The 24,397-nt window shown below is 42.2% G+C and overlaps 1 protein-coding gene across 6 annotated transcripts in view; it reads right to left on the reverse strand.

The window, feature by feature from the left end:
• LOC144597168 (uncharacterized) overlaps positions 1-24,397 on the reverse strand; it is a 140,131-nt gene that overhangs the window by 106,471 nt on the left and 9,263 nt on the right. For 4 of the 6 annotated variants that reach the window (XR_013547706.1, XM_078406144.1, XM_078406140.1 and 1 more), the window contains exons 1-2: positions 19,724-19,843; positions 2,022-2,132 (exon numbers count right to left, since the gene is read on the reverse strand). Coding sequence is in view for 5 of the 6 variants with exons in the window: in XM_078406144.1 (XP_078262270.1) it covers positions 2,022-2,132; positions 19,724-19,735 (123 nt within the window). In the remaining variant the exon portion in view is untranslated. Of the gene's footprint in view, positions 1-2,021; positions 2,133-19,723; positions 19,844-23,570; positions 23,609-24,397 lie in introns of those variants that run through there. The other 2 variants (XM_078406141.1, XM_078406146.1) reach the window with 2 other exon arrangements.

Here is a 24,397-nt window from a genome sequence, read left to right on the forward strand (position 1 = left end):
ATCATTCTCAATCAGTACCCCGTTCCTGCTTTCTCCCCATACCCCCTGACTCCGCTATCCTCTCTCTTCTCCGCTAGCTCTCTCTTCACGCAACAAAAAGCTTTTCACTCTACCTTGGTACACATGTTAATAATAAACTAAGCTAAATCATAGCATACCATACCAAGTAATGGTGCAGTTCTGACTTAAGTAAATGTAGAACTTTTAATGCACAGAAATAGTCAGTCGGCCTATCGACTCTATCGAGGCTCCTAGTAGAGAGACACTATTCGTCCCATTTCCTCCATTCTTTCCACATAACTACACATTATTCTCTCTCCAGTATCTATCCTATTCCTTTTTAAAAGCTCTGGTCCAGTTTGCGCCAGCCTTACAGACAGAACACTAGATCATAACTACTCCCTACATAAAGTTTTTCCTCGCATCTCTATTGTAACATTTGCACAGTTTTCACCTGTATCCAGATTATTAAAGTGACTACTAACAGTAGCAGTGTTCCTCTATTTACCCTCTCTAAACCAGACATGATTTTTTACAGCTCTATGAAATCCCCTCAAAAATAAAGTAAAATATTGCAGATGCTGAAATCTGAAGGGACAACACTAACGCAAGTTCTCTCTCCACAAATGCTGCAGAACTTGCTGAGTGATTTGATCATTTTCTATTTTTACTCCCATCATTCTCTGTGCGCCAAGGAAGGAAACCGAAGCATCCAAAGTCCAACTTTACAATGGGAAATTCCTCAAATTTGGAACCATTCTAGTCAATCTGTCCGGCATCCTTTACGATTTTGAGCTGCATAATGAACTTTGATATTTCCTAATATAAAAAGGTAACGATGCAAAATTGGATTACATAAGGGCCTGTCCCACTTAGGCGATTTTTGAGGCGACTGCCGGCGTCTGTCAAAGTCGTAGCAGATCGGCAAAATTTTATTTTACCCAACGACAATGACCACGACAATGCCGAGTCAGGTCGAGATTACAGCGTCTTCGGAAACATCGCAAAATTCCCACGCTGTCAATGCTTCACCGGCGTCCTAATTTTCGCTGAAATCACTGACAAGTCGGTAAGTACTTGAGAGTTTTGAGCTATAGCATCTTGTATGGGTTACTTAAAAACCAAGCTTCACTGCAACAAGGCATAAACTGGATTTACTTCCAGTTTACTAATAGCAGTATTAAATTTTTTTTTTTTTTTAAGTGGTTCAGTGGATTTTTGTGAAAAGTGTGTGGGCATTCTTTGAAAATGTACGGGAGATGCATATCTGATTTCTGGGTTGCATATCTGGGTTGGGAGCCCACTTTAAATGTAATGGCTGATGGCCATAAACATCGCAAAATTTCCCACGCTTACCTGACCGTCAAACTGTCGCCTCCAATCTACCTGTCAAATGTCCTGACGGTAAATAAATTGGTTAAACACAAGCACTTTATGGTATTTTGAAATAACTTTACTTATTTTGCTTCTAAATGCATCTAAGAGAACCTAGCAAACCTGGGGACAGCAGGCGACAGCGCCCGGAATAAGCAACGATACCTGCCGACAAGCCAGCTGTCGCCGAGAGATTTCAAATCGGATGGTTTCTCAGCGACGCGCCGAGATCCACTACGATTTTTGGAAGACTCCTCACGATCATGCCCGCGACACCCCGGTGAACTGTCGGCAACAGCCTAGTCGCCGGCAGTCGCCTTAAAATCGCCTAAGTGGGACAGGCCCCATACTTCACATGGCAAGAGTTATTTTTTCCATTACACTTGGATAGAAAAAGTCAAATAACTAGAAAATTTATAAAGCTAAAATGAAATATTTTGCAACAAAGTTAACAGTCAATTCAGAAAATAGAAAAATGAATGAGCATAGATGCACACAACCCCAGTATGAGCAGGAAAAATATAGAATAGATAGAAATATAAAAATATAGAACTGCTACTTTAATCAGAAATTGCTTATCCAAATGCTACTTAAAGGAAGAATTCACATTCTGCAAGATTCAAAACCATTCAATGAAAGTTACATACATAGTATCTTTTCATTAGCGCTTCATTCTTCTTCCGCAAAGCTTCTATCTTCTTATCTAGTTGTGCATCTTTCTCCTCTTTAGTTTTCAAAATTATGTCTACTGCTGCATCCTGGAAAGAAAAGGAAAACATTTCTATCAAATAATTTCTATGTAAACCAATTCACACTGCAAAGATTTTTTAAAAACTTGAGAATTTGAAATGTTATGATATTTGCCAACTTAAAAAAAGGGATTTAGAAGAATAAAAAACAATAAAAGAAAATCCAATGTTTTGGGAAAGTGGGAGTGAGACAAACTGGCTAGCTCTTTAAAAGCACTGTGGGCTAAACAAACTACTCAATGTTCTAAGTCTTCATGAAAATGCGTACCTGCCATCGTTTTACCTAACCATATAACATTAACTCAGACAGTGAATTACATGATATATCAGATAGACAGAGTCACAGAGTATAGAAACAGACCCTTCGGCCGAACTTGCCCATACCGAACAAGATACTGCAACTACACTAGTCCCACTTGCCCGCGTTTGGACCATATCCTTCTAAACCTTTCCCATCCTTGTACCTGATCTCTAAAGATAAACACAAAATGCTGGAGTAACTCAGTGGGTCAGGCAGCATCTCTGAAGAAAAGAATAGGTAACGTTATACCTATTCCTTTTCTCCAGGGATGCTGCCTGTCCCGCTGAGTTACTCCAGCATTTTGTGTCTATCTTCGGTGCAAGCTAGCAGTTCCTTCCAACCTACCTGATCTCTAATGCTTTTTATTCATATTATTATTCATGAACATAACTGCATTCTGAATCAGAGAATTGATGGCTCATGGGAGTATAAAGCAAACTTACCAATATTCTTGTGTCATTTTACAACCAGAAACAAATTCTATTAAGTTGTAGGTATTTGGAAGTGGCAACAGATACGGCCTAATTCCATTAGAAAATAACAGACTGTATGGTGGTCTTTAATAGAGCTTCAGGAGAGTAGGAAGAAAAACTGGAGTGAAAAAAAGATCTCAGCAGGTTAAGTATTTAAATATTTTTGCTGAAGTACTCAAAATACAAGGGAATAGGAAAATATGCTTATACTGTAGGTATAGATGCACAGTGGCAGATTTAGATTGGATTTTGTCTATGAAGCTGATGCACTACAATGCTGAGATCTATATTCTGCACTCTGCATCTTCCCCTTTGCTCCACCTATTGTACTTAAGTTTGATGTCATTGTATCTATGTATGGTATATCTGATCTGCGTAAAAACAAAGCTTTCCATTGTACCTTGATTTCTCCAACTTCAGATAGTCCTTGCTTTCCCTCTCTATCCCCTCCTCTTCCCAGTTCTCTCACCAGTCTTACAGTCTCCGACTACATTCTATCTTTGTCCCGCCCCCTCCCCTGACATCAGTCTGAAGGGTCTCGACCCGAAACAGCACCCATTCCTTCTCTCCAGAGATGCTGCCTGTCCAGCTGAGTTACTCCAACATTTTGCGTCTACCTCCTTGCGACCACGCGGGTTTCCTCCAAGTGCTCTTCCCCCCCCCCCCAATTCCAAAGATGTGTGGGTTTGTAGGTTAATCGGCCAGTTTGGAATGTGAATGTGGAATAACAAAGAGCTAGTGTGAGCAAGTAATCGATGGAATGGTCAGCATTGATTCAGTGTGCCGTACGGTCCGTTTCCATGCTATATCTTGCAATCAAAAATGTAATCCAATTAAGAATGCTTTGGTGGATTATTAACAATTCACAGCCTGCTTGAGCGAAGAATTCTATTAAGGTTAAAAGGAAGAGCAGGATATCAATAGTGGAAAGTCCCATTAAAATTGATCCATCTCAATTAAATTTCTTAACTCTGCCACCCTCTTCACAAATGCTGCCCCTTTTGAGTATTTCAATACAATACAATATAATATCTTTATTGTCATTGTACAAGTACAACGAGATTAAGAATGCCACTTCCATATCAATGCTATTAAATAAAACCCGGCAAAAACAAAATCAACAAAAGGAGGGGAAAAAAAAAGGAAACGAGGTAAAGTGCAAATAAAGGTTCATGCAGGGTCAGTTGTAAAACATTTCATGTTTTAGTTTAATATTTCGAACAATGATAGTATTTTGTTATTACGATAATGCCCATTTTGGGCTGGAAATTTATTTCCATTGAACATCGTTTATGAGTGTTAGGTGAGAAAATGTCAATGTTTGTACATAAACTGTGCAAACAGGGTAACACTGGAGCACAGTAAATTATACTTGTTACTGATGTGCACATCATCCACTAGAACGCACAAATCACAACAATCCTCCTGTAACACACGTTTGGAGCACTGGCTGCTAAAACTGGATCATTAAGAAATTAAGTGGGTCACCAGCTTTTCGCAGTGTCCATTCAGAGCACCGTAGCACTTTGAATAGTGCCTTGCACATTGGTCACTTTGGTGTTCAGTTGCTGTGCACGATCTTGGAGGATGCCTGGAGCCTCAAGGTGAAACCAAGCTATGAAAGCAACCCTGGTTAAACTGCAAAATATTTCCTTCTTGCCTTGGGTACTTCAGTACTTGTTTTCAGTGGCTCTGCTGCATGAAGGATGCTGTTGCAATGCAGCAGTAGGTATCCGCTAAGAACCCAGAGTGGGAGGAAGAAAGTCTCATGGCACGGACTATTCCCCAAGTGTATACAAAGAACCACACTCCTACAAGCTCTCTGGGAAGCAATGTATCAGAGAATGTTTTCAAATCCAGTGTTGACAGTAGTTGGACCCAGACCTGGACTGCTTTTCTCGTACAGGTTGAACAACGATTTTATGGCACCATCTGTTCCAGAGCCTTTCAGGATTATCCGTTTTCCTGGGCCCACAGAGGTCACGTGATAATGAAACAACAATACACCCCCCTGGCCCGTTAATGACACCCCCCATGTGTTAGAAACTTAAAAAACAAAGATAAAACATAAACTGAATGTGAATGGAATGACCTGCCGGCCTATCTCCAGCTCCCACTATGTCCCTGGCTGTTTATAGCCTGGCTTCCGACACCTCTCGTAACTCGCAGGGTGCACCAGTGACATCCTCTCACCTGCTGTTATTTCTTGCTGTCTTGCTTTATCCGCTCCTTGCTCCACCACCCGCCACCTGCTTCTCCCGTGACTGTCCACTCAGCCTCTTTCTCTCTCCCCCCCACCACTGCCGCCTCCTCCTTCTCTCGCAGAGTCGCCGACATATTCCATCTTGGAAGCGACAGCAGGTGAGAGGGGAGAGAGACCCACAGGAACCATGCCTAGTTTTAAAGTGAAATGACACCAAGTGCCGCAGTAACTCAGCCACCTGAATCATTTTGAGGATGCGCCCAATTTCACAATAGACAATAGGTGCAGGAGGAGGCCATTCGACCCCGAGCCAGCACCGCCATTCAATGTGATCATGGCTGATCCTTCCTCAAAATTGGAGACCAAACTGCACACAGTACTCCAGGTGCGGTCTCATTAGGGCACTGTACAACTGCAGAAGGACCTCTTTGCTCCTATACTCAACTCCTCTTGTTATGAAGGCCAACATTCCATTGGCTTTCTTCACTGCCTGCTGTACCTGCATGCTTCCTTTCAGTGACTGATGCACTAGGACACCAAGATCTCGTTGTACGTCCCCTTTTCCTAACTTGACACCATTCAGATAATACTGCCTTCCTATTCTTACCACCAAAGTGGATAACCTCACACTTATCCACATTAAACTGCATCTGCCATGCATCCGCCCACTCACACAACCTGTCCAAGTCACCCTGCAACCTCATAGCATCTTCCTCACAGTTCACACTGCCACCCAGCTTTGTATCAACTGCAAATTTGCTAATGGTACTTTTAATCCCTTCATCCAAGTCATTAATGTATATTGTAAATAGCTGCGGTCCCAGCACCGAGCCTTGCTATCCATTTTTTCCAGAGATCCTAAGCCGCAGAATTATTCCAGTTACAGATTATCAGTTACCAGAAAATCAGTGTTCAACCTGTAAAGGTCACCATCACCCAGCTCTACGAGGTGTTGGAATCATTCCAGGCAACAACAGCCTGCTGCTCTCACTGCATTTGAGATGCAAATGATGTTTTCTACTCAAGGAATAGGTACATCATTTCTTTCCCCTGGAGTAGAAATCAATCACTTCAAATACTAATTTGCTAGTTTCCTTGCATTCACTTTATGCTCCTATCTTGAGAAATCCACAGCATGAGAAGTGCAGGACATTCAGAACCCTTGCAGATCCTTTAATCAATGGGACATTTTTGGAACGCCCACACAATTCCTTCAGTCTCAGGCTTATAGTGACTACCATAGTTCACATAGATGGCTGATTTTTGGGAGATATTCCCTCCTTCCTCATCCTCACTCCTCTGCAGGCTCCTGCTGGTGGAAATATAATCAGAACCATGGGACTACCAAGAACCCAATGACATCAATGATCTCAAAGCTAGAGTTGGAGCCTGCAGATCACTAATGGAAGGAGGACTGAAACGTTGCCCATTCCTTCTTTCCTGAGATGTTGCCTGACCTGCTGAGTTACTCCATCATTTTGTGAATAAATAATTAATGGAAGGAGGCTCGGCGCATGGTTTTCCAGACATAATTGATTCTTTGATATCATCGTCTGCTGCATACTTCACAATCTGACCATCATTAGCCCACAGCCCTTGTCCAACGCCTGGAGGAGGAATATACTGGGGGAGATGAAACAAGGATGCAGACAGGCAGACAATACTATAGGGTGGCCCCTTCTGAATTTGCTGCCACTGTGCGATTCATTGCTCTTTTAAACACTCCTCCACAGCCTCTGCCGGACAAAGAAAAGTAAGAACTTGAACAAAAGAGGCTCACCTTGACATTACAAGTCCTTGGCATTCACTGGCTGGAGTCTACTGTGAGAATCAACTCTCTGATTAATTGAAACTGTATTAAACGTTACAGACATCAAACACGCTTGCTCACCCAAGTAAGACCGCTGTTCATAATACACAGTCGTGGCACTTGAGGAAAACCTATCATGAGAACCCAACATCAACCTGGCAAATGCTTCAGATTCATTGTCTGTTTTCAGAACTCTGATAAAGCTGCAGTAACGGCATTGTTTTAAAAATTTTTGCAATGTAGCAACCAATGATGGTATTTAAAAACAATGGAGCAGAATCATGAAGAAAACAGATTTTTGAAAAGCACAATGACATTTTCAACACAGTAATAAGTTTCATTAGCTGGAAATATCAGTGTATCCTTCCAAGCCAAAATCAAAAAGTTGAAACAATCAGAAACCTTGATTGCTTCAGTACTGCTCACAACACAAAAGCCGACTTTCATGTCAGTGACAGCATAACCAAGCACAACTATTTAATCATTCCTTTCCTAATTTATGTCTTTGGATGTGGCTATCACTGGTAGGACAATTATTTATTTCCCATCCCTAATTGCTCTCAGGATATGACAGTGAGGAATCTTTTTGAATCATTGCATTTTTCCCAGTGAAGTTCAACAATAGTTTTGGGTACAATGAAAAAATGGCAATATTTTTTGTAGGTCATGACAGTGAATGACTTGTGAATTACTTGTCGTTATTGGTGTTGGAGGTTACAAGTTTGGGATGTGCCATTAGAATAGTAACTAAACGTATTTCATAGATAAATGTATTTCATAGAGAGTACCCACAGTACATCTGATCTAGGGAATGGATGTTTAGGGTGGCAAGTGAGGAACAACAAATTCTGGCTTATTGTTCTGGATGGTCACAAAATTCTCAAGTGGTGTTAGAGTTAAATTTTAGAGATACAGCGCAGAAACAGGCCCTTCGGCCCACCGGGTCTGCGCCGCCCAGCGATCCCCGCACACTAACACTATTCTACACCCACTAGGGACAATTTTTTGTTACATTTGCCCAGCCAATTAACCTACATACCTGTACGTCTTTGGAGTGTGGGAGGAAACCGAAGATCTCGGAGAAAACCCACGCAGGTCACGGGGAGAACGTACAAACTCCGTACAGACGGCGCCCGTAGTTGGGATCGAACCTGAGTCTCCGGCGCTGCATTGGCTGTAAGGCAGCAACTCTACCGCTGCGCCACCGTGTTGAGTTGTACTCATCCAAGCTGACTGATACCTTATTAATTGAGGAAAGGACTTGGGATGTCAGAAGTCATTTAATGAACATAGAACAGTACAGCACAGGAAAGGACTCTTCGATCCACAATGTTTGTGGTGAACATGAAACCAAGTTAAACTGATCTCATCAGCCTGGAGATGATCCATATCCCTCTATTTCCTGTACTTCCATGTTCCTATCTACAAGCCTCGTAAAAGCACTATTGTATTTTTCTCCACCACTGGCAATGCAGCACCGGGCACCTACTACTCTCTGTGTCTCGCACATCTCCATTATATTTTCCCCCTCTCACACTTAGTGTTGATAATATTGTTACACTACCTTCGATTCCACTACAATCTTGCACCAGTCTGTTATTTTGCACTCATTAGTATATTTGTTGTTGTGTTTATCATCACTGTACACTGTATACTCAATACAATGTGAACAATGAATTCCATTGCACCCTGGTGTAAATGTCGATTCACTGATCTGAATTTGAAGCTCTCTGGGAAAATGATGCCCCTTCTATTAATTACCATGTTACTGTGGAAGAAGAATGATCTGATAAGTAATGCTTATTTATTTATTCGTGTCATCACACAACTGTTTGCCAATAGCGAGCAAGTTTTAGTGCCACGTGGTTAGCCTCTGCAAGATCCTTCACAGTGCATGTGTCATGCAGCATGTCACAGCTCAGGAGATGTTCCATAGTCTGGATGCCCCATCCACACTCGCAGGATCACACACATACATTGGATAAACGGATATCATGTCTCATCCTCCCAATGCCATGCTTTTCACTCCTACTTTCCATTAAAATAAAAAGCCCGGAGTCCAGAACAGCAAGGAATTTAATGAACATAAGCATGTGCCAATTAAAGGCAATCAAAACTTTAAAATTTATGATTAAAAACTAATGATCTTGGTGCTTTTTTTAATATTCCAAGTGGAATTAATGGGCCAACTAATGCATACCTGTGGCTCACAATTTATTTCACATAAACTGCCAGGCAGAAGAACCAAGTTACTTCAAGTGGGCTCTTGCATAAACAAGGCATTGCTGAACTTCCTGAGATGTCTCAGCAGCTGTCATTCAGCTAAGCACTCCTCATGAAGCCCCGCTGCAGGGCACCAGTTTCTTGCAGTTCGCCATGAGGTACTGGGAAATATTGATTCATTTATTGTATTATTGTTAATGATATATTGATGCGTGTTTTTGCATTAATGGGCCTGTAAAATTGAAGCAAGATTTTCATTGTTCCGTTGTAAGCACATATGACAATGAAACACTCTTGAAACACAGGTTCACCGCCAATTTTCCATCAACTGGTTGTTCGGCATCTCCTTTAATGCAGACAAAATTATCAGAGCAGACTTGAATGCCCCACGGGAATCGCCCCGAAAATAAGGTGTCTAGGCCAGGAGAGGCGACGGATCTCGACCTCTTCGGGACTTGTACGGCCGATCGGCAAGACAAATTGTCTCTCTGCTGCCGGGCTCTTGGAATTCCAGCCTGGCCAGAGCTGGCAGATCGGTTACTGCAGCCGAGGCTGACATTGTGGGCCGGTATCTCTGCTGCCCGGCAGCCTAGGTGGACCATTCTAGTACCATTCAGCTCCTCTCAGAGGCCATGACCTCTGTTGGTCCAGCAAAACAGATAAACCAGCAAGGCTCTGGTATCAAGAATGCTGGAAAATCAATGGACCTGTACAGTAATTAATGTGCTTTTACATTGTTCAGATAACCAATCATTATTGGTACAAGTGCTTAACTGCATTAAAAAATATTTTCATTTTAGAGTTTTATAATCTTTTTTTTCAAATGTTTATTAGCACAATTTTCAATAGATTTTATATATCCACAAATATTCCAAGCTCTGACAGTATAACAGTTATAGCTTAACCAACCCAAGGGCAGAATTTGCTAACGACTGCTTCAGAATCGACCCTTCCTCAGTCTGAAGGAGGGTCTCGACCCGAAATGTCACCCATTCCTTCTCTCCAGAGATGCTGCCTGCCCCACTGAGTTACTCCAGCATTTTGTGTCTATCTTCGGTGTAAACCAGCATTTGCAGTTCCTTCCTACACATGCAATGATTACATCGTCTCCCAACCGATTTTCATGCTCAATCACAATTCCCTGATACCAGCTGTTAGCTCCTGGAAAGCAGATATCTGTGCCAGACTGTAGTTAGCACTCTTTGGCTGACAGCAAGCAGAACTTCATTGGGAATGGGCTGCGCTTTCGCTGATCCACCTGGACTTAGTCAGTGCTTCTGACTTGATAGTGGCAACATTGTGCGATTGTCATCCTCTGCTGACTAGGTTGTGGACACAACTTCTCAAATTACCCAGAATTAGTTGGGGAAGAACTGCATGCTCTTTGGCATCTCTGGCAGGCTCTCTAAAAGGTCTGTTGACGTGTCAAGAATATCCATGTGCATCCATATCATTTTTCCTCATGTCTTTTCAAGACGTCCAGTACTAAATGTTTGTGTGAACTCACCTTCTCGGGTTATAGTACAGTACCTTCTATTTGTTCTCTGTAGTCTGCTAGTGCGAGCAATCTCACTATATAAAAGCATATCTCCAAAATAGGCTCTTTTATCTGTATGGTGATACAAACTAATCTGGCAAAGGAACATCAAGCAAAAAATGGGTTGCATTCCTCTTCAAATGAAGGAAGGAGACTGGGATTTAATTCCGCTGAATCTGCTACACAGCTTAGACTAAAGAATGTAATGATGGTGAGTGTATGCTGTTAAAAGGATTGTTCACAGTCACATACATAGATTACGGTGCGGATACGATTAGAGGAGAAGGCATCTGAAATGGCAGGTCAGTTATGTTTACCTTGTATGCACTTTTGAAATCCTGGCTCCACAATCTGGAGGGCTCAGTTCCCCAAGGAAGAAAGCCTCCTTGCCCAAGAAGATCACTCTTTTGCTTTGTGATTTAAATTTTTGCAAGTGTGCCGGCATGTATATGCTGTAAGGGTGTGCTGCAAGATTGTCACAGCAATGAGTGCATGCGAAAGTGCATGAGAAAAAGGGGAGAGCACATCAGCGGTAGTAGTAAGGGGGTGATTGTTATGGTATTGTATTTATCTGTTGCTACCTCTTCTTAAATAGTCCCTTATGAGTAAGTTCCACTCCAGTTTAGTGGGTCTGAGGGGGCAAATGAGTACAACGTGGAAACTGTAGACTTTTCCACAGACAGGCCGAGGGAATGTGCAGTTTAAGGTGTGGTGCACTCCTTCCACGGCTAAAACAGGACTTCTGTGTGGTCCCAATGAATAAACTCAATGTTCACAATATCATTCTAAATGTTCTTTCTCCACTTTGAATGGTTGTGCACCAGGGGTTCCCAAGATATTCCATCCAGCAGTAGAGCTGCTGCCTCACAGCACCAGAGAACAGAGTTCGATCCCAACTACAGGTGCTGTCTGTGCTGCGTTTCTACGTTCTCCCTGTGACCACGTGGGTTTTCTCTGGGTGCTCTGCTTCTTAATTGGCTTCTGTCTTTGGCGAAACATCACCTATTCCTTTTCCCCAGAGATGCTGCTCGACCCCCTGAGTTACCCCAGCATTTTGTGTCTGTCTTCTGTATAAGCCAACACCTGCAGTTCCTTCCTACACATCGCCAAGTAGTTGTTGGACAAACCTGGGTTGTTTTCTCCAGAGCATTGGAGGCTGTGGGGATGCTTGATAGACGTATACATAGATTAGACAGTCAGAACCTTTTTCCTGGTATGGAAATGATAAAGGCTAGAGGACACAGCAAGGTGAAATGGGGAAAGTTTAAAGGAAATGTGCAGGGCCTTTTTAACATTTTTACACAGAGAGCAATGGATGCTTGCAACACACTGCCATGGGGGTCTTGGAGGCAGATACGATAGTGACGTTTAAGCAGCTTTTGGACAGGCACATGGATAAATAGGAAAGAAGGGATATGGATCATGTGGAGGAGATTATTTAACTTGGCATCGTGTTTGGCATGGACGTTGTGGGTCGAAGGGTCTGTTCTTGTACTTTTCTATGTTCCCTTCAAAGTAGTTTTGAATACTGCCTCATACTTTTTTCCCCATCCACCTAGCAATCTCCTCCCAGAACACAGCTTGAAAGAGTATCTATCCATTTCAGCAGGCTGTTGTTGAGCTTGCCCAATGTAGCCGACGGTGCATAACTAGGACATCAATGATAGGAATTTGGACTGCATCATTGTTCACTTATCCTTTTCATGAATTTGGATAATTGTGCAGAGACAGCAATGATTTTGCTTTGCCTTTGTGTGTGGCCAAGGCCCAAATGGGTATAGGATTCAGAAATCAGAGGTGCAAATGGACTTGGGAGTGCTGGTGCAGGATTGCCAAAAGTTCATTTGCAAGTTGAATCAGTAGTAATGAAGGCAAATAATCCCTGGATTGCCACCTGACCCACCTGCAAATTGGCATGAGGTTGAGAAGATTAGAGAGTTGAACACGTAGCTCAAAGACAGATGTGGAAGAAGTGGGTTTGAATTTGTGGGACATTGGCACCTGTATTGGGGAAGGAGGGAACTGTTCCAATGGAACAAACTCCATTTAAACCCCACAGGGACCAGACTCCTGGCAAACCATATAACGAGGGCCGTAGATAGAGCTTTAAACTAAATAGTGGCGGTGGGGTTGACAAATTGGAAGTGTGAGGATGGAGTTAAAGGGAGAGAGAGTGCAGAAAAAGTTACAGAAGTCTCCAGAATGGAAAGTTTAAGAAGAGATAAGAGAGTAAGGTTGGTTAAAATCAGGACCAGTGTGAGAGGAGGGAAGGTGAATACCCAATTAAACTATTTTCTAAATGAGGAGACAATCCAGAAATCGGACTTGCAAAAGAACTTGGGAGTGCTGGTGCTGGATTAAAAAAAAGTTAATCTGCAAGTCGAATCGGTAGTAAAGAAAGCAAACTCATTGCTAGCATTTATTTCAAGAGGGCTGGTATACAAAAACAGGGATGTGATGCTGAGGCTCTATATGGTGCTGAACAGGCCGCATTTGGAGCACTGTGAGCAATTTTGGGCACCATATCTGAGGAAGGATGTGCTGGCCCTGGAGAGGGTCCAGAGGAAGTTTACAAGAATGATCAAGATTCAAAAGTGTTGTATTGTCATATGTCCCAGATCGAACAATGAAATTCTTACTTGCTGCAGCACAACAGAATATGTAAACATAGTGCACTGTAAACAATATAACGAGAGAAAAAAAGTTCAGTGTGCGTATATATACACATACAAATACACACACATATAAATATTTATAAATATTGTTATTATTGCACTATTATTGCTTGTTTTTTGTGTGTATGTATGTGTGCGAGTGTGTATATATATATATATTTTTAAAAAACAAGCAATAATAGTGCAATAATAACAATAATAGTCTATGTCAAGTCAAGTCAAGTCAATTTTATTTGTATAGCACATTTAAAAACAACCCACGTTGACCAAAGTGCTGTACATTTGATTAGGTTCCAATAGAAAAAAAAATGAAAACATACAGTAGCACGCAAACAGTTCACAGCGCCTCCTCAATGAGCCTCAAACGCTAGGGAGTAGAAATATGTTTTGAGCCTGGACTTAAAGGAGTCGATGGAGGGGGCAGTTCTGATCGGGAGAGGGATGCTGTTCCACAGTCTAGGAGCTGCAACCGCAAAAGCGCGGTCACCCCTGAGTTTAAGCCTAGACCGCGGGATAGTGAATAGCCCCAAGTCGGCCGATCTGAGGGACCTGGAGTTAGAGAGGGGGGTTAGAAGATTTTTGATGTAGGGGGGGGAGTGTCCATTTAGGGCTTTATACGTGAATAGGAGGAGCTTGAAGTTGATTCTGTACCGTACAGGGAGCCAGTGGAGAGAGGCCAGAATCGGGGTGATGTGGTCCCTTTTACGGGTACCCGTCAGGAGTCTCGCTGCGGCGTTTTGGACCAGTTGCAGGCGGGACAGGGAAGATTGGCTGATCCCAGTGTATAGGGAGTTGCAGTAGTCTAGGCGGGAGGAAATGAAAGCGTGAATGATTTTTTCTGTGTCGTCGAATTTGAGGAAAGGTTTGATTTTAGCTATGGTTCGAAGTTGGAAGAAGCTGGCTTTTACCACAGCGTTGACTTGCTTATCAAATTTTAATGCAGAGTCAAATATCATGCCGAGGTTTTTGACATGCGGTTTGACTAGGCAGGATAGGCTTCCAAGACTGCCTGTTATCAATTTGATGGAGTCGGGGGGGCCGAATAGGATGACCTCAGACTTGCTCTCATTTAATTGGAGGAAGTTCTGTGCCATCCAACATTTTATGTCCTCAAGGCAGTGTGAGAGGCTGTTTAAATTTGACTGGTTGTTGGGTTTCAGGGGGAGGTAAAGCTGAGTGTCATCGGCATAGCAGTGGAAAGAAATGCCGTGCCTTTGAATGATTTGGCCAAGGGGGAGCATGTATAGAGAGAAGAGAATGGGGCCTAGGATGGAGCCTTGTGGAACTCCGCAGGAGAGGCTAGCTGGAGCAGAGGAATAACTGCCTATGTTGATGGCGAAACTCCTATCTTTGAGGTACGAAGCGAACCAGCTCAGGGCAGTGCCATCAATGCCAACCGCGTACCGGAGACGGTCAATAAGGATGGTGTGGTCCACTGTATCGAATGCTGCGCTGAGGTCGAGAAGGAGCAGGATTGCACAGTCGCCGGTGTCGATGGCGAGAAGCAGGTCGTTGTGTACCTTCAACAAGGCAGACTCTGTGCTGTGGTGGGCTCTGAAACCTGACTGGAAACTTTCCAGGATGGTGTTTTGGTGCAGGTAGGGCACTAATTGGTTAAGGATTGCCTTTTCAAGGACTTTTGACAGGAATGGCAGTTTGGAAATGGGTCTGTAGTTGCTAGGCAAGGTGGGGTCTAGGTTAGGTTTTTTCAGTAGGGGCTGGACCACCGCGTGCTTGAAACTGGTTGGAACAGTGCCAGTGGCCAGAGAACTGTTGATAATAGAGAGGATGCTGGGACCAGCTATTGCAATGACATCCTTCAGAAGGGCAGTGGGGGCAGGATCAAGGGGGCAGGTTGCAGGTTTCATAGTGGAGACAAGCTTTGCAAGGGAGGATAGAGTGACGGGTTGGAAGCAGTCCAATTTAGATGAACAGACTAGTGAGACAGCTAGGTCACGGGTGGGAGGGGAAATGTTCATTCTAATATTCTCAACTTTGTTGGTGAAAAATTTAGCGAATTCTTCGCACTTAGCAGGGGACCCAACTAAGCTGGTACTGGGGGCGGGACATATGACAGAGGTAATTGTTCTAAATAGGACCTTGGAGTTATGAGAGTTTTTCGAAATAAGGTCGGAGAAGTATTGTGCTCTAGCAGACTTTACTATTTGAAGTTGTAATTAATAGCCGAATGGCTGTAGGGAAGAAGCTGTTTCTAAACCTGGACGTTACAGTTTTCAGGCTCCTATACCTTCTTCCCGATGGCAGGGGTGGAATGAGTTTGTAGACAGGGTGGTGTGGAATCGCTGCCTCATAAAGGCAGCCAGCATAATCTCTGATTGTGCTGGCTGCCTTTTTGAGGCAGCGATTCCATCGATGGAGGTGGGATCGGAGCCAGTGATGGACTGGGCAGTGTTCACAACTTTTTGCAGTCTTCTTTGCTCCTGGGCAGTCAAGTTGCCTAACCAGGCTGTGATGCAACCAGTCAATATGCTCTCTACTGTACACCTGTAGAAGTTCAAGAGAATCCTCTCTGACATACCAAATCTCCGTAATCTTCTCAGGAAGTAGAGACGTTGCTGTGCTTTCTTTATAATTGATCCCAAGAATGAGTGGGTTAACATATGATGAGCGTTTGACGGCACTGGGCCTGTACTTGCTGGAGTTTAGAAGAATGTGGGGGGGACCTCATTGAAATGTACCGAATAGTGAAGGGCTTGGATAGAGTGGATGTGGAGAGGATGTGTCCACTAGTGAGAGAGTGTGGACTAGAGGTCATATCCTCAGAATTAAAGGATGTTCCTTTAGGAAGAAGATGAGGAGTCATTTCTTTAGTCAGATGGTGGTGAATCATGGAATTCTTTGCCACAGAAGCCAGTGGAGGCCAAGTCGATGGGTATTTCTAAAGCAGAGATAACTGATTACTGCGGGTGTCATGGGTTATGCGGAGAAGGCAGAAGAATGAGGTTAGGAGGGAGCGATAGATTACCCATGATTGATGATGACTTAATCGGCCAAATGGCCTAATTCTGCTCCTATCAGTTACGACCTTATGACCTTAAATGCAATGTTAGCATTCATTTTGAGAAGACGAGAATATAAAAGCAGAGATGTAAGCTGCTGATCAAGACTGCATTTGGAGTACTGTGAGCAGTTTTGGGTCCCATATCTAAAGAGGGGTGTGCTCGCGTTGGAGAGGGTCCAGAGGAGGTTTACGAGAATGAATCCAGGGAAAATGGGTTAACGTGTGATGAGCGTTTGACGGCTCTGAGCCTGTTTAGATGGATGGGTGGAGGGGGAGGGGTCCTCATTCCTACTTACTGACTAATGAAAGTCCTGGATAGAGTGGATGTTTTCACTAGCGGGAGTGTCTAAGACCAGAGGGCACAGCCTCACAATAAAAGGACGTACCTTTAGAAAGATGAGGAGGAATTTCTTCAGACAGAGGGGTGTTGAATCTATGGAATTCATTACCACAGACAGCTGTGGCTGTCTTTGGATATCATTAAAGCGAAGATTGACAGGTTCTGGATCAGTAAGGTTGTCAAAGGTTAAAGGTAAAAGGCAGGAGAATGGGGTTGAAAGAGAAAGATAGATCTGCCATGATTAAATGGCGGAGTAGACTAGATGGTCCAAATGGCCTAATTCTGCTCCTATGACTTTAGAACGAATATCAACCAAACTTCAGCGGTCGAGTTGCAGTACACGGATGATGCTTGCAATTATGCATACTTAGAGATCCATATCCAAGATATTCACCAAAACACACAGTGAAGGAGGATGTGTCTCACACTCAACATCTGTTAGCCCCTCTAATAACCACCCCCAATGTTACACCACTCCATCCTCTGACAATAAAGATTTATATTGTTACTATGGGAAATGTGGACCATTTCCCATCTCAGAAGCTGCCTCTTGGAGACAGCAAACATTGATGATGAAATTCATCCCTGCCTTCAATGCACTAGATTCAATGACTCCAATTTGTCTATTATATTTTAAAGGCTCACAACAGGCAAGATGTATGGATCAACCTCCTCTCACTGCCACCTCATCTGGTGTGATCCCTTGCCCAATTAAAATCTCGAAAAAATTCAGAACAACTTTCAGCAATGCTCAGGTGTTTTACATTACGAACTCCAAGAATAGATGAGTGACAGCGCTTTTACTGTCAGTTATCAATGTGCATTTACTGCACATTCAAAGCAATGTGTTCAGCAATGAAGACACATGCACGCATCTGTACAACTCTCTTCCACAGCAATGATACTGGATTCCAAACCAGTGCACAAATTAAAAGCAATTTTGGATGAATTTCCATCATTTGTCACTTGATCTTAAACTCAAATCCACCCGTTCAGAGACAGAGACAGAAATTGCATATTGTTTGAAGAATGAAAAGAAGCAGGATCTGCATGTCGAGAGACATGGAACAAACGTATGCAGGAGTCAAGCAGTGGAAAAAAATTGTGCCAACGTAGAGTAAAGGATCCCGACCTGAAACATCATCTGTCCATTCCCCTCCACGAATGCTGCCTGACCCGCTGAGATCCTCCAGCACATTGTGATTTGCTCAGGATTTCAGGATTCCATGATCTGCAGTTACTTGCATCTTTACATTGCTTTATAGAGCTTCTCAACAAATGTAATATAGCTATGCTAGTAAAGGGTTAACAGAGCAGCACAGTGGCACGGCGGTAGACTTGCTGCCTTACAGCACCAAAGACCTGGGTTCAATCCTTAGTAAGGGTGCTGTCTATACAGAGTTTGTACATTCTCCCTGTGGCTTTTCTCTGGGTGCTCTGGTTTCCTCCCACATTCCAAAGACATGCAGGTTTGTAAGTTAATTAGCTTCTGTAAATTGTCCCTAGTATATAGGACAGAACCAGTGGATGGGTGATCGTTGGTCGGCACGGACTCGGTGGGCCGAAGGGCCTGTTTCCACACTGTATTTCTAAACTAAACTAAAAAAATTAAAGACAATCATTCATCCGAGAGCAGTGGCTGGTACAACAATGTGTCATGTCATACCATTTGTTACGCATGGCTCTCAATAACCACGAGAGGTGGAAATTAATAAAAAATACTCAATGTGGTAATGTTAGGGAGGAATCTTATCTAATTCAATTTTTCCAGAGGGTAAACATAATGTATTGATGAGGGCAGCACGGTCAATATCTACATGGGCTGCAGAAGGCATTTGACAAGGTCCCACATTTGAAACTGGTCCAAAAGGTTAACGGTTATGGGATCCACAGCAAAGTCAATCCAAAACTAATTTAATATAGGGCACAAAAATTGGTGGTGTTGTTGAATGTGAGGAGGGTAGTCTGAGAATACATGGATGATATTATGGAGAGTTAGACAGAGCTCTAAGGGCTAGTGGAATCAAGGGATATGGGGAGAAGGCAGGCACGCGTTATTGATTGTGGACGATCAGCCATGATCACAATGAATGGTGGTGCTAGCTCGAAGGGCCGAATGGCCTCCTCCTGCACCTTTTTTCTATGTTTCTATATTCATATGATAATGTTGAGCAATCGACATGGTAGAAAAAAATATAGGCAATAAGTAAAAGAACAAAAGACTTCTGATGTGAACATTTTCCTCCCATCCCCCATTTCTTTTCCACCCTCCCCCAATCGCCCCCCACCCCAGTCTTATCATGGTTCACCAATATTAATTTATCACGCGTCCTCCATTCTCAGCTTACACAAAGAGACAAAAGAATCTACAGCTGTTCTACAATTCAAAGATAATGCTGCACAATCCAACAGAGAAAAAGCATGATGGCTTAAGTGAAGTTATTTGATTGTAAAATTGTAAACCCAACTCTCATGCTGACAAAGATTTATATGCCAATAATTATCTTTGTTGCAAGCTAGTGGAGTACCTAACATTCATACCTTTTTTGGTTTCAACACAAGAGCGCAAATGCATAGTCATAACCCTCTGACTGCTGCCTTATTCCAGGAATAGAATCCCTTTCTTGTAGCGTTTCACTTTAGTTTGAGTCCACTGATAACTGATTCTCACTCAGAAGAGTTTGAAGCATGGATTTAAATATATATATGTACATATACCTTTTCAAATGCAGACACAGACACACACATACAAACATACACACACACACACACACACACACGTGCTGATCATGCATACCCAACATTCAACTCCTGCAACCAGAATAGCTGTAACCAGAACCCAGCTGATCGACCAGCCTGAAAATGGCTGGCACTACCTTCTATTTAATAAGCCATTTCTTTCTAATACAGATTTATAGTCGTCTCTATTCTGCTACACATAGCAGAACTTACTTTGTTACTCATAGCTTTCACAAAGACTACGTCAGTATTTTAAAATACAAATTAAAATACTCACAGCCTTCTGCATTTTGAGTATGAGCAATCCTGGGCTTCTTCCAAACAGCTTCTAGAGACATCGGTCAGTATCCCAGTAGTAACTGCATGGTGATCGTGATCATGCTTTGATTACAAAAGCCTGCGGGCTTCAAGCCAAGTGCCGAGGCAGCTTGACAAATGCATACACAGCTCTGCATAGGGTATTTTACATTGTCACTTCTACATGTACGCTTGCCATTAAATACCACAATTCCATGGACACAACTTAATAGACAATATCCATACTGTGGATTCCAAGAGAAAAATTATAGCCTCCACAAGCTGAACCCATCATTCTTATTTTCTTACAGCTCCCTTTGCTAACCCCATGTCACCAATACCCCCCACCGATTTGGAAAGCTCCATGTATTTTGAATATAATAACGAGATGTCTGATGCACTGCACACATCAGCCACTATTTTCTGGCACATAAAAGAATAACTTGCACAAAACAATTTTGTAAGCGATCAGCTATTTTCCAGTTTAAAACTAATCCGATTAGGATGGTCTGAATGGCCTAATTACGATTTAATAAGAATTAATATTAATGAAACCATTATGACTATCTATTCCATGCAGAAAAAAACATCACTTCATTGCAGATTTAAATTACTCAGAATATTGTCATAGTCCAGAGACAATAACAGAATAAAATATCATCAAGCTCTTTGAAATGATATCCAGTCATTTGGATGCCATGACTGGATGAATGCAGAGATCTCCAGTGAGTAGGATCTTTCACTCCAACTTAATTGATAAAAGCATAGTTTAGAGCACCACCAATTATGGGACATGAGTTGTGTGAAAGATGTACAAGCAGAGAAATGGAGATTCCAAGTAGACTAAGACTGGAGGAGATTGCAGAAATGAGGATTAGGTCAGTTCTGAAGATGACAAAGGCCTGGCTAAGACGTTCCTACAACATGGTCCAAGATTAAAATGGAAGAAGTCAACCTTTATTTTTATTATCCTAATTTATATATATTCATTCAAGGATTTACAGGCTAAGTCAATTGCCCATCACTAGTTATCCTTGAGAAGCTTGGCTAATCTCTGTCCAACTGGCCAAATGTTGCATGTACTGAGAAGCAGCATCTTGGAATAGCTCATTCACGATGGATCTCTTCTAATAAAAATCTTTATCCTGAGCAACCTGTCGGCTCAATTTATTGAATTACAGCCTCCCAGAACACAAGAAAATATTGCATAGCTAATTCCCAATAAAAAATTATAACATATATAACATATAACAACTACAGCATGGAAACAGGCCTGTCCGGCCCTACCAGTCCACGCCGACCATTCTCCCTGACCTAGTCTCATCTACCTGCACTCAGACCATAACCCTCCAATCCCCTCCTATCCATATACCTATCCAATTTACTCTTAAATAATAAAATCGAGCCAGCCTCCACCACTTCCACCGGAAGCCCATTCCATACAGCCACCACCCTCTGAGTAAAGAAGTTCCCCCTCATGTTACCCCTAAACCTTTGTCCCTCAATTCTGAAGCTATGTCCCCTTGTTGGAATCTTCCCCACTCTCAAAGGGAAAAGCCTACCCACGTCAACTCTGTCCGTCCCTCTCAAAATTTTAAAAACCTCTATCAAGTCCCCCCTCAACCTTCTACGCTCCAAAGAATAAAGACCCAACCTGTTCAACCTCTCTCTGTAGCCTAAGTGCTGAAACCCAGGCAACATTCTAGTAAATCTCCTCTGTACCCTCTCCATTTTGTCGACATCCTTCCTATAATTTGGCGACCAGAACTGCACACCATACTCCAGATTTGGCCTCACCAATGCCCTGTACAATTTCAACATTACATCCCAACTTCTATACTCGATGCTCTGATTTATAAAGGCAAGCATACCAAACGCCTTCTTCACCACCCTATCCACATGAGATTCCACCTTCAGGGAACAATGCACAGTTATTCCCAGATCCCTCTGTTCCACTGCATTCCTCAATTCCCTACCATTTACCCTGTACGTCCTATTTTGATTTGTCCTACCAAAATGCAGCACCTCACACTTATCAGCATTAAACTCCATCTGCCATCTTTCAGCCCACCCTTCCAAAAGGCCCAAGTCTCTCTGTAGACTTTGAAAATCTACCTCACTATCAACTACTCCACCTATCTTAGTATCATCTGCATATTTACTAATCCAATTTGCCACACCATCATCCAGATCATTAATGTAAATGACAAACAACAGTGGACCCAACACAGATCCTTGGGGCACTCCACTAGACACTGGCCTCCAACCTGACATACAATTGTCAACCGTTACCCTCTGGTATCTCCCATTCAGCCATTGTTGAATCCATCTTGCAACCTCACTATTAATACCCAACGATTTAACCTTCTTAATCAACCTTCCATGTGGAACCTTGTCAAATGCCTTACTGAAGTCCATATAGACAACATCCACAGCCTTGCCCTTATCAATTTCCCTGGTAACCTCTTCAAAAAATTCAAGAAGATTAGTCAAACATGACCTTCCAGGCACAAATCCATGTTGACTGTTTCTAATCAGGCCTTGATTATCCAAATAATTATATATATTGTCCCTAAGTATCTTTTCCATTAATTTTCCCACCACAGACGTCAAACTAATAGGTCTATATCAAATAATAATTTAATACAGTGAAATCAAAATCAATCTTCACCATCACAGCTTGTTCAAACTGTTTTCTAGTAGATGTCATTGTTTAATCTTTTAAATCTGGGCACCTAAAATAGCCTCACAGAATAATTGAAATAAAACTAAAATTAAGCAGAATATAATGGCAGTATTTTAATTTAATTGTCCTTTTTTCCCCCCTGAAAAGCACAAACCCTTCAAATAACATGCATTTTATTCAATACCATTTCAGTGATATACTGCCCAAAATCTTTGGTGCCAAAATCTTTGCAGTTGTTTACAAAATAATGAAAGGCCTGGATAGCGTGGATGTGAAGAGGATGTTTCCACTAGTGGGAGAGTCTTCGACCAGAAGGCACAGCCTCAGAATAAAAGGACATACCTTTGGAAAGGAGATGAAGAGGAATTTCTTTAGCCAGAGGGTGGTGAATCTGTAAAATTAATTGCCACAGATGGGTGTGGAGTCCGTCATTTTTAAAATGGAGATTGACAGGCTCTTAATTAGTAAGAGTGTCAACAGTGATGGGGAGAAGGCAGGAGAATGAGGTTGAGAACAAAAGATAGATCAGCCATGACAAAATGGAGGAGTAGACTGGATGGTCTGAATGGCCTAATTATGAAAATCACAAAACAAAGGTATTGTCATCAACTTCAAGAGAATCAGATTAATGATTAGGGAGATTCACAACTATAATCGTGTTTTGATCATTTACAACCCACAATATAATCGTATATCTCAAGAAACAATCTCCAAAATCATTGAAGTATACCATGTATCAAATCAACAAAAGATCCCCATCCAAAAAAATGAGCCAAGCATCAAATATTTGGGAAGACACTGACAAACTCCAGAAACGTTTCCGATTGATGACCTTACATCAGAACCTTTCACTTTACTTCTCTCCCTGCAGGTGCTGCCTGAACTGGTGAGTATTCCCGTTGTTTTCTGGTTTAAATTAGATCTCCAGCATGCAATGTATTGGGTTTTTTCAAAGTAGCCAGTCAATAAATAGTTAGCCAATAATAGATCAGCATTTTGTATTCTTCAGTACCAGTTAGAGCTGTTAGGATTTTTAATTGAGAAAGATTTGGGGGAAAAAACATGTTCCAAATGAATTGACACAATCTTCCCAAATATAACATGGAATATTAATTGTGTAAAAATACTTTTGCACACTTACCATCATTTCACTATCTTCATGTATCCTTTACTTTCTCCCTATAAGCATAAATTTCAGAATTAGCACCATTTATATATCAAATGCTGTAAATAAATTACTGTATCGAGAGAGCACATGGGCAGAAACTGAAGAAAGCCGTTAAATGGATATCAAATGGATATCAAAAGATTAGGTGTTCTATATCCAAACAATAACACAAATAATACTGTGAAGACAAAAACCATAATTAGATGCTTTTTTTCTGAGAGGCAAGAATGCAATGCAAGAAAAAAAAAAGTAAAGGATTACTGATGCAAAAGAAAAAAGTTTCGAACATGCATTAGAAAGAGACGATGAAAGAATGAACATTTTTCCCGTTTTAACTCGAGTCAGAAATACAGCACAGAAAGAGGTGCTTCAGCCCTCCAAGTCCACACCAACCATCAAATATCCATTTACAGTACTCTTACATTAATTCCATTTTATTCTCCCCACATTCTCACCAACTCCCCCTAGATTCTCCCATGCACCCACTCACCAGTGGCAATTCACAGTGGCCAATTAAGCCACCGAGCCACACATCTTTGGGAGGAAACCAGAATGCACAGAGGATACCCACATGACCAAAGGGAGGGCATGCAAGCTCCACATTGACAGCTCCAGATATCAGGAGCTTTCCAGATCTGTAAGAATGTGGCTTTCCTGCTGGCGTCACTTTGTTGAGCGCGCATCCATTTAACCACATGTGCGTGTAGAATTTGCAAAAGCTTGCAGAATTTTGCTTTGAGAATACTACTTTCAAAATGTGTATACAAATTCCTGACCAATCCAATTTACCTGTGGGATGC

The sequence above is a fragment of the Rhinoraja longicauda genome, chromosome 10 (assembly GCF_053455715.1).
Source record: "Rhinoraja longicauda isolate Sanriku21f chromosome 10, sRhiLon1.1, whole genome shotgun sequence".
In the NCBI taxonomy this organism is placed as follows: Eukaryota; Metazoa; Chordata; class Chondrichthyes; order Rajiformes; family Arhynchobatidae; genus Rhinoraja; species Rhinoraja longicauda.